At 37.6% G+C, this 11549-nt stretch overlaps 1 protein-coding gene across 11 annotated transcripts; it reads left to right on the plus strand.

Annotated features, from left to right (window-relative positions):
* Positions 1–4208: 4208 nt before the first annotated feature.
* On the plus strand, positions 4209–10176 carry LOC137837474 (putative choline kinase 2). Of its 11 annotated transcripts, none has more exons than XR_016520506.1 (11): positions 4213–4350; positions 4489–4532; positions 4634–4706; positions 5456–5654; positions 5741–5846; positions 7694–7815; positions 7901–8096; positions 8597–8714; positions 8834–9395; positions 9540–9640; positions 9847–10176. XR_016520506.1 is itself a non-coding variant. In XM_090301576.1 (11 exons), the coding sequence occupies exons 4-11, from the start codon at positions 5641–5643 to the stop codon at positions 9985–9987; spliced, it is 846 nt and encodes a 281-aa protein (XP_090157702.1). In that variant the 5' UTR covers positions 4213–4350; positions 4489–4532; positions 4634–4706; positions 5456–5640; the 3' UTR covers positions 9988–10176. The 11 variants fall into 11 exon arrangements, 5 of the variants coding, with proteins under 5 accessions (XP_068502565.1, XP_068502566.1, XP_090157702.1 ...); XM_090301576.1 differs by having other exon boundaries at positions 8834–8881; XM_068646464.1 differs by having other exon boundaries at positions 4209–4350; positions 5456–5846; positions 8834–8881.
* The last annotated feature ends 1373 nt before the right edge of the window (positions 10177–11549 follow it).

Genomic DNA, 11549 nt, shown 5'->3' on the forward strand with positions numbered 1-11549 from the left:
GGAAAACTCCAGAGAGAGCACTACCTGCTTGGCCAGGTGCATGTCCACCTCATCACCATTCCATTCGACGAGCTCCCGGTTGCTTATGAGCTGTCAAACCAGGGTGATGACCCTGCTGAAGTTCTCGTGACTGGCCCCAGAAGCGCTTGGGCGCGAGCTGGACCCACCACATTCAGCAGTGGCGGTAGAGATTGGCAGCAGTGGTGGTGGTGCACCCCCAGTTTGGGCAGAAGCACCCCCAGCAGGATGAGCAGATGGACCAGGTGATTGGCCTGCTGGGGGGAAGATGGCAGTTGAGAAGTTGGAGGCAACTGCTGGCATGGAGAAGGAAGGCAGGTGGGCTCTGAGGCAGGTTGAGCACAGGGAGGTGGGGGAGACCCTTCCTCTACTTCCACCACCTCGATCTCTCCAGGCTGGAGAGACGAAGCCCCCTCGACCACTGGCATCTTCCTCTGGCGGTGTACAAGAGGAGAGCCAGAACTTTCCTCTTCAGTCGAGGCAGCAGCAGCAGCAGCGAGTGAAGTAGAAGCCTTCACCAGTCTTTTTCTTTTCCTCCCTTGCTCGGGGCCTTCAGCTGGCGCGACCGAGAGAGGGGGGGCTGTAATGGGCTCAGTTGTAGAAGAGGAGGAGCCAGTGCCCTTGGTTCCCCGACGCTTGGCAAGCTCTAACAAGGCCAGCCTCCTGTCTTTCCCCGACATTGAGTCTGCATAGATGAGAAAATGAAGAGTTAGATGGCCAAGTTATGCAAGTAAGTCAAAAAACACATAAAAGCATGCATGAGAAGGTGCAGGTATCCTAAGAGGTGGAAGAAAAGCTACCTATATACTTCTTCAGGGCCACCACATCGAACTCATCTTTGATGAGTCGAGCAGAGTTGTACTTGGCCCCCAGGAGCAGCCCACATAGCTCGTGCTCGTAGGGGGCCATAGCTTCGAGGTCCCTGGATTTTTTGAATTCAACCCCAGGAACCCAGTAGAGGGGGTACCCCTCAAGTAGATTTGGACTTTGAGGGGTGGCAGATATCATGTAGAACCTGCCCTTCCAGTCTTTGAAGGATTGCTGGTATAGGCCCAGGAGCACCCGTCCAGCAACCCCGTTCAGGCTAACCCAGGACCTGTCCCCAGGGTTCTTCGCTTCGAAGAAGTAGAGGAACACGTCCACGGAGGCGTTGTGCCCGAAATAATTGCAGAGGATCTGAAATGCCCGGATGAAGGCCCAGGCATTGGGATGAAGTTGGCAAGGCACGACGTTCAACTCCATCATCAGCTCCTTTTCGAAGAAGGTGAAAGGGAGGCGCAGTTTCAACCTCTTGAAGATAGCGGAGTAGATGAAGACGAAGGGCACCCCATTGGTGGCCCTATCGTCCGCGCAGATGGGCATTCCTCGAGGAGGAATGCGGATTTGGATATTGAAGTCATTCTCCCTGTCGATGGCGCAGGAAGGCTCATCAGGATTGTGGCTCAGCAGGGACGTGAGGTGGCCCTGGGGCAGTAGAGTGGAGGTTTCAGCGAGCAACGCCAGGGGGGCCCAATCGTAGACCCTGGCATTGTCGTGGTAGGAGGTAGCCACAGGCGGTGGTGGAGCTGGCGCACTCGCGGAAGGCTGTGCACCAGAAGAAGGGGCAATAATACGCGCGGTTTGTTTCAAGCGAGCCATCGCGAGATAGCTGCAAATGGAAGAAAAACGAAAAGTCAGAATGAATGGAAGAAGAGGGAATGATGAATGTTTCGGTGAAAACAGAGGGGGGAAAGGAGAAAGAGATGCCCAGGTGAAGAGAGGAAGAAGAAGAAGCAGAAGTCAAAGCGAGAACGTGAAAAGAACCCTAGCACGGGTTCGAGAGAGGGAAATAGAGAAGATGAATGCATGATAACCAGAAAGATAAATGCAATCGGTAAAGATGATCTAAATAGACCCAGGAAGAAGAAAAACCATACCTTTGGATGATCGCAAGAGTTCTGGAAGCAGAAAATTTGAAGAAAGATAGGTGCGCAGGGGAAGAGTTTGCAGGGGGTCTGAGAGTCGATTGAAGAAGATGAAGTAACAGTGAAGGAGCGCGCCAATTTGAATAAGAGAAGCGCTAGCGACACACCACGCTGGCCGTCGATGGGGCCACGTGTCGCGAGATTAAGGAAGGAAGTTCAAACGTTAAAGAAGCCGCACGTGAGGTGGCACGTGATGCAGTCCCACTTGCCACGTGGACTGAGGGCGCGACCACTTAGTCTCTTCGCTGAGAACGAGTTCTCGACTCGAGACTGGGGGGCTTGTGATCCGATCGGTCATCGGTCGTAGATGACGTCAGCAGCAGAGAACCACGTGGACCACTCGCAGGGTGACACGTGGACCAGGTGACAGAGAGACCAGGGAGGCGATCGCCAAGAGCGGTGATCGGGGTCAGTAACCAGGGGACCATCGGCAGATCAGGCGGCAGAGAGGTCAGGGGACAGATCATCCAAAATGGTGATCGGTGGTCAGCAGCCAAATGGCCACCAACATACCAGTTCTCAGACTAACGCCTGGGGGCAGAACGCGAGAAACAAATAAGCACTGATCAGTCATCGGGTGCATTGTCATCAGGGTCTCGTGTTACACGCAGTTAAACTGGGACTGAGGTTCCCAGCGAGAGCGTTACGCATAGACCTCGCATGAGCACATCTCAGGGAATCATGCACGAGAGTGGCCTGAGGGAACTAGTAAACCAGTCAGTGATCGGTGATTCCCTCAACCCATTACGTGCGTGGCCCCGTGAAGGGTAAGCTGTATACGCAGGGAGCAACGTTTGGTGAGTGTGCCTAGACCAGCCACACCTGACGTTCTCCTAAGAGTGTGCGGTTTACCCGGGTGAGAGAAATATCCTAAGTTACTCCGCAAGGGCATAACTTAGGCACACAAAGAGAAGCGCTAGAGCCCTTCCAGTAAGTGACACGTATGTGGTTAGATGTGAGTTGCAGGCCTCCACGTGTCATCATCTGAGAGGGGTGCGGTCCAGACAAAAGTGCACTCCGTACCACTAAGGGTACAGACAGGCGCAGCCAAGCGCAGAGACGCGCAGACATGCACAGACTCTCACGCTCTCACTACTGATTCTGCAGGTACACTGTCTTTGAAAAGCATAACAGGGTTCTGACACATGCCAGAAAAGCATAACAGAATTCTGTTATGCCCAGAAACAGAGAGAGAGACATAAAAGAGGGAATCAGGGAGAGATGAGGGATATGAGAAAAAAGAGAGCAAGAGTTTTTCACACACACTGCTAGTTTTCTCATCTTTGGTGGTTCTGTGGACTAACTTGATCGTCGGAGTGCAAACGGCCGCTAGAGGCGCCGTCTGTGTGTTTTGCAGGTCACGTTTAGAGCACCAAGAGAAGGTTTTGAGGGTGATTCTGCAGAAGACGCAGTCGCGTAGACAGGGCAGAGAGTACTACGAAGCGATTCCTCCACGTTCGAGTTGCCGGCATGATCAATTTTATTTAGAATAAATTCCTAATGAGATTTCAAGGAACAAATTTTCTCTTTATAACTACTTTTTTATTCTAACAGTGAACATTAATGTTTCAATCTATCTTATATTTATTAAAGTAACATTATTAGATCAATAATCATCGAACATGACAGTTTACTTTAAAACATGAAATTCCATCACAATTTTGTTATGCATGTTAAAAGATGAAATTGTATTTAAAATGTTGACTGACATGTGATTACTGCTTACCATATCAAAATAATATTTAATTATAATTTAGGTTATTTTTAAATGTTTTAAAAATACAAATAAACATGACACGACGCTTGTCTTTTATAGTTATTAATATAATTTTAAAATGTATTTAAATTTTAAAACACAGAATTAATATGAAAACCTGAAGCAGATAGTTTAAGGCAAAAAAAATATAATTAGTTAAATACATAATTAAGTCATATTGTTATACATTTTTTATGTTTAGTTATATGATGAAACAATAATAGAGAATAAAAGGGAAATAAATTATCTCTATCCAGAGAAAGACAGATGGATGGGTAGTTGGCATTGTAATGATTTTAGAATCTCTAACAGATTCAGTTCTTCTCCATGATTCTGTCCACGTGATCAGTTATCATTGGTCACTCTCATCACTACAAGAATCTATCACCGTCCAAAATAAACACAAAAGAAATAAAAAATAATCAAAACTTAATTTTTTTCATATATTAATTATTAATTGCATTAACTATATGCATGTAGTAAGATCATAAATTTTCTTATATATTGGGTCAGAGAGTTCCTTGTTTGCAAGCTTTCTTTTGTTTCACACCATTTTTTTTCATATCCAACCATATTCTTGGACAAGTTCTGATTTCCTCTTCTGCTTCCAGGGTCAGTTCCCAAATCCCAAATTTTACTCTTTTTTTATTTTCTTTTCTTCTTTATTTGGGCTTTTTGATTTTTGATTTTGGTCTTTCTGCAACTGGGTTTTGAGGATTTTGTCATTTTTTATGCATTATTTCTGCTTAGGTTTATTGGGCTTGATTTTCTCTGCAACCTTATCTGCTTCCAAGGTGAGTTCATGATTCATCATTTTGAGGTTTTCCTTTTGTTGATTCTGAAACAGTTCTCATTCTTTGAGTTCGTTGGATTCTTCCTTTGTTGCATCTCTCAGCTTTGATCACTGCATCGAATTTTCCCTGCCGAAGTTTGCCCTGTTTGAAGCTCCGAATATATCTGTTCATCTAGTAAGATCCTGTAATCCGAATTCTGCTAACGGATTTTGTGTTTTTCCTAGATCTGATTATATTTTTCAGCGGAAGGGCTCTTAAATCCTTTTTTACGTATTCGTAATGTTTCCACTTCCGACTTCTCTCTTTCTTAGATGGATTTTAAAAACCTAATTCAATACGAGAAAGGCGAACTTTCAAACCAAGATCATCATTTATGATGTTTTCTCCCAACTGGGTCAGCAAGGGTTTCTGCTTTCTCTATGTGCTTTTGCATTTATTGCATGAAGTGAAAAACTTGGATGAATTTCTAAATTCCCATTTCATCAATTTTTTTGTAGAAATAGTTATCCTTCAGGCAGGACTATCAATTGGATCCTTAAGGCCTTCTAGTGTTTTTTTTATCATATGGGATGGAAGAACTTATTTGGTTGTTCAAATCTCCAATTCTTGATAGTTTTTACCTAGAACAGTCGACTTTCACCCAGGATCATCGATTATAATGCTTTCTCCCAATTGGGTCATGGAGGTTTTCTGCTATGTTTCTGTTTTATTGTATGGTATCGAGGAACTTGGGTAGAATTTTAACTCCCCAAATAAATATATTTTGTACCAAAAAACAGTTAATTTTCACACAGGATCGTCAGTTATATCACCAGTTATATGTTTTCTCCCAATTGGGCTATCAAGGTATTCTAGTCTCCCAATATTGCAATGGATGGAAGAATTTAACTCTCTGTTTCAATTTCCCCTGTTGTTTTCTTCAGAAGCAGAGCTCTGTTTTTAACTGATCTTTGATCAAGGATGGCCATAAAGGCAATTGAGTTGTTGAAAGGAGGTGCAAACCATGAAGAGATAATGGAGGTTCTTGCAGCGGTGGCTGCAGATTTGGGAGATGTAATAGATGATGTGAACTCTTTGCAGGTAAAACCTCTAAAGGGAGCAATGACCAATGAGGTTTTTGAGGTAAATTGGCCAACCAAAAGTGATGGTCATCAGAGAAAGGTTCTGGTTCGATTATATGGTGAAGGTATTGAGGTTTTCTTCAACAGGGTTGATGAAATCCAAACCTTTGAGTCCATGTCAAAGCATGGACAGGGTCCACGCCTTCTTGGACGGTTCACCACTGGCAGAGTTGAGGAGTTCATTCATGCCAAAGTATGTAATTATCTTATTGTGTTTTCCTCTTCTGATTAGATAGTTTTAGGGTAAATCTCTGTTTTAATTCTTAACATTATTAGCACAGCACCAATTATTTTAGTGACGTTTTTATATAAACTTTATTTTGGTAATTGATTTTACAAGACACTGTTTAAGGGTAAATAGTACATATACATACAGTGTAAAAAGTGATATTCTAAATTTGCTAATTTTTACAATAATTGCTTCAAAAGTTATACTAATGATTTCTTATTGGTTGAAAGTATAATTATCATGTGCTATCTGAAAATTAACCTTATATTATTAGGTTCTTTGTAGATAAATTATCTGGGATAGTAATAGATAAGTGGATGCAATGACTGCATTTAAATTGATGGTTTCTGTGACTTGGAGAATATATACTTAAAATAAAGTCACTTTTGCTTTTCCAATGTCCTTTATTATTCCATTTAAAAAGTTTTTCTTTGGCCTTGGCTGTTAGCTTTTGTATTTTTTTCTCTTTTCCTTTGGACGAATGGAGGGTGTTAGCATTCCCTGTTAGTTATTTAGAATAAAAAAGAAGCATCTTTTGCATATTAAATTGAGTATTATTGAGTCAACGAGTGCTCCACGATACTTGCTTTCACATTCTTTTTGCTCCAAATTCCAACCACCCTAAATGATATTTCTTACTTTATCGATGAAGACTTATAAAAATTCTATTAAAGTAAAAGAGTTATAAATGAAAATCTTATTTTGTCCTTATCCTATCTTCTTTTGAGTCCATATGTTGACTATTAGTAAATATATATTTGTAATTTATGCAATCAGGCCTTTATTTGAAGACATCATTTACCTTTGTTTTTCCTTCTTCCGATTAATTAATTCAATAAACTCTTCTTGAATTTATTAAGTTCTCTATAAATTAATATTAAATTTTGAATCATTTAATTTCTTTAAATTCTCTTGCATATCTTTTCATAATTTTTAGTTTTAACTTTGTATAAGATAAATTTACCTTATCAAGAAGCCTATTTCATTTTTATGTTCTTATTTTTCTATTATATAAGTGCTTATTGAAGTTCAAACAGGCACGTCTAGGAAATTCAATGGAAAAATAAACAATATTTATAATTTTAGAAACTAAAATGAAGATCTAGCTGTTAATTCTTACATCAAAACCACGTGCTTTGGAGATAACTATATTTGCTACATAGTGTTATAATATAAAAGTGGCTGCAATGATTATATTCAAACTGATGCTTGTGAGAAGGAGAATAATTGCATGATGTAAAATCACTGTTTTTCCCTTTTCCGTTTTATTTTATTATTATATTCAATCAGTTTTCTCTGCATCGTTGGACATGGCCCTTCACTTTTCTATTTTATTCTCTTTTCCTTTGGATGAGTGGAGAGTCAACATATCTCTCAGATGAGGAGCTGCTTAATTTTGGCATCATAAACAACAGTGCTTTTTTGTAGTTTCCATGATAGAGATACAGAGATTTCTACCTGAAAAGGAAAAGCTGTCCCATTTAATAGCTAGGAAGATTTCTTTATCCACCCAGCTCAAAGATGGACACTTTGTATTATGTTTAAAGACTGAAAGACTTTATTTATATACAATGAAAAAGCAAAATTAGTAAGACAAAATGCTGTTGATTTTGAACAGTTCAATTAGAGGAGTTTTGGTGTAATTTTTTTGTGATTGTCTCATGACATAGATTATCTGTTAGTAAGTAACCTGATATAATCCAAATACCTGTAATACATTCCCCTTTATTTTCCTGTGGATTAAAATCAATTTAACAGACTAGGATAATTGTGTGTAACATGCTTTTTCTTTTCCTATTTTGGATTTTTAGACACTCTCAGCAGCGGACCTCCGTGACACTGAAATATCTGCTTTGGTAGCATCTAAGATGAGGGAGTTTCACAATCTTCACATGCATGGTACAAAGAAGGCTCAGCTTTGGCAGCGATTGAGGTAATAAAATAATAGATATCATGCTACTCTTCAAAAACATTTATATTGTTGTACACAATTATATAAGCCCTCTTTGTTCAACCAGGAAATGGCTTAGTCATGCCAAAAGTCTGTGCTCTCCAAAAGATATCAAGAAGTTTGGCCTGGATCATCTAGATGCTGAAATAAATATGCTTGTGGAGTTGCTATCGCAAGGATATCAAGAGATTGGTTTTTGTCACAATGATCTACAATATGGTAACATAATGATGGATGAAGATACAAGAACAATCACTTTAATTGTAAGCTATATATTGCTATATTTTAGTTATTTATTCTATTTTATTGGCTTTGTTGATGTTCTTTTTAAAACATTAATAGCAATGCAAGATATGAGCTACTTTCTCTCTATATTATCTTAATTTATATTCATAGTTGTGATGGATAAATTTATCTATATTGTTGAACTTTCACACTCTTATTTAGTCATCTTTAAAAGGTGTTCATCAAAAGTTATTGGCACAAGTATTATGACACTTGAGTTCCTTAACCAAGGTTTGATTGAGATTTGTTTTCCAACTTGCCCATGAAACTGGAGATACCACTTTACTCCAAAAATGTGCCAATCGAGTGAGGGATTAGTTCGGTGTCAAATAAAAAGTTCTAGATACCTCTTTTGGTAAAAATATACATATAAGAATTGTAACTGAATACCATGTCAAATATTGTTTTTTCATATTTCTTCTATCATATTTTTCTATAATGATGTATTCATTCCTATTGTTGTTTTTCAATGATACAGGACTACGAATATGCTAGTTACAACCCTATTGCATACGATCTAGCAAATCATTTCTGTGAAATGGTGGCAAACTATCACAGTGACCAGCCTCATGTTCTTGACTACACTAAATATCCCGGTAAGTTAATTGTTGATATATTTTACAGCCTCCATTACATTTTAGTGCTTCATTTGGTTCCCCAACTTTATGCGTATTTTATTCAGATTACTCTTCTGAGACTATAAATTGTATGACAGGTCTTGAGGAGCGTCAAAGGTTTGTTTATAATTATTTGAGTTCTGAAGGTTAGTCCACTAAAATTTTACTCCAACATACCACAAAAATACATATTATTGGAAGAGATCTGGATTTAGGTAACCGCTATTGATCTATTCCCAGCTGAAAGAATTAACTTTCTCTACAATTTGGTTGACCTTTGATATCACTCAATCTTTTTTAGTTTCTATACTTCGATTGTAATTAAAATAAATTGTAAAGGTTTTTTACCCTGAATATCCAATTTTATATTACTTCAGATCAGAAATTATTTCTTTTCTTAGAATTACTTCAAAAAGTCATATCTCAAATTATTTTTAATTGGTTGACATTTGTAAAATTCCTTAGATTAATGATTCAATTAAAAAAAAATCTTGGAATACAACAGGGAAAATCATGTTTGTCCTAAGTATGAATTGTAACAGCGTTTACACTATTGATCAGTCTGTCCTTGCAGATGTGGAGCATGCATTGCATGCATTTGTTTAACTTATTCGTAGGCACGATGCAAGTTCCCCTTATCTCTTCAACTTCAATGTGAATGTAATTTTAAGAATTGTTTTACTGACCAAGGATAACTCTCATTAAAGCTTTGAAAATCATGTTTCAAATACTGAAGTCATTTCAAAGACGATGCTTCTGAATTTCATACATGTTTACCAAATTTATTTGGAAATTTATACACAGGTAAGAAACCAAGCAACAGTGAAGTGGAACAACTACTTAATCTTGCAGAAAAATACACTCTTGCCAACCATCTATTTTGGGGCTTATGGGGACTTATTTCGGTATGCTATGCTTTTCCCTTTTTCGAAATATGTTTTCATCCTTTATCTAGAATTTCAGTTTAAATCTTTGTAAAAATATAGTCTCTAACTATGAACAAAATCCATGTCACTTTTGATAAATGAAGGGACTAAAGTGTATTCAAATTTTTTAGACGAAAAAATATATTACCCTTTTTATTCTTCTTTCTGGTTACACTTTGCTGCAGAGTTATGTCAACACAATTGACTTTGACTACAAGGAGTATGCAAGGCAGAGGTTTCAGCAGTACTGGTTGAAGAAGGCTACTCTATTGGAGTCACCTGGTATCATTTCTGAGTATGGAATGATAAATGGCTCACACCATTGACATGATTGCTTCGTATGTATTTAGTTTAGTTCTCTTGTATTGATTAATAATATAGATAGGCATGCTATGATGCATAAAATCTGTAAATACAAATAAGTATAATGTGTGATGGGCTTTTGCCATGTTAAAACAGTTATGTTAGTAATCCCTCCTTTTGGGATACGTTGATGAATGAAAGGAAATTTCCTAGTTGTGTTGTCATTTGCTAGAGATGAAGTGTTATGCAGTGAATGAAATTTTTGGTAATTATATAAATATGAAGAACAACCTATTTTTGCCACATAAGACTTAAAAGAGCAAACGAGAACTACAATTTATATATTTGGTCTTTTTTTTTATCATGTTTTGAATTGGATCTTGCGATTGTTTATCTTACAAAAAAACCTTTATAGCTATTATATTAGAACTAAATACAAAAGGACGAATCACTTAAAATAATGAAAACCTTATGTCAGAAAGTGTGAGAAATTATATAAAATTATTGATAACAACTAAATGACAGATGGTTATGGTCACAGTGATGTTCAGTTTTGTTCTTATGTTGTGTCATGTGACAATCCTACCCTTTACACACGTTTTAAATAAGACAACTTATTAACTACATTATTTGTTCATGATCTCTTCATTCACTACATAATGTAGAGTCTTCCCCTTATCAATAAACTGTTTTTCCATATCAAATTCACATACAAATTATTCAGTGGATTTATTATGAAATTGTGTGAAATTTATTATGTATGAATGTCATTATGTTTTACAAGCGTAAGAAATGGTCCTAAAGGATGTTTCTTCCTGTCCTATATTTTGCTTCCTGCCATAAAAAATGTGAATTGACAAAATAAACGTTGAATGTGAATTGACAAAATAAACGTTGAGAGGTTTTAAGAGCCCAAGCACAACGTCTCTTTCTTTGGCTTTTTCGTTGTCATTCTTTAGAGCAAGCAACGATAAGTATTCTAGGCGATTGGTGATTTTAGTGCTGAACATAAACAAACATGTGTACTTCCCAACGTCATTGCAGTGGTTAGTGAGTGGTTTTGAAAATTTTTGTTAGAGAAGAAAGATAAGGTTTTTTTTTTTTTTGTGGAATTGATAATATGTAATATTTATGGAAATGATAAATCTGGAATGAAATGGAAGAGTGCATGCATATTACATTCTGAAAATGACAAAGTCTTTTAACCACTCTCATGGAAGGGATGGAAAAAAAATGCTCCTTGCATATAATGCACTTTTAGTTCAAAAACATTATTTTTCTGAATACATTCTCTTTGGTAACTGAAAAAATAAATTGATGTCACGTTAATTATAAAATTAAGAAAATTCAAAATATATTCTTAGTATGTCTAATAAGTCTTCAAGCATAACTATTTACTGATAATTTAGTTTTCAAATATATATTAATGCCCTTATTTTAGTAACATGAATTTATAAATTTAGACTAAAGTAATTACTACCTTCAACATCTAGAGTTTTCACTTTTTGATAGACAATCCAACAACACTTTACAAACCTTATTTTCTTTGTTCTGGCGGGCTAGTTAGAGATACTTTTATACAACT

Source organism: Phaseolus vulgaris, chromosome 4 (assembly GCF_051622355.1).
Source record: "Phaseolus vulgaris cultivar YP4 chromosome 4, ASM5162235v1, whole genome shotgun sequence".
NCBI lineage: Eukaryota > Viridiplantae > Streptophyta > Magnoliopsida > Fabales > Fabaceae > Phaseolus > Phaseolus vulgaris.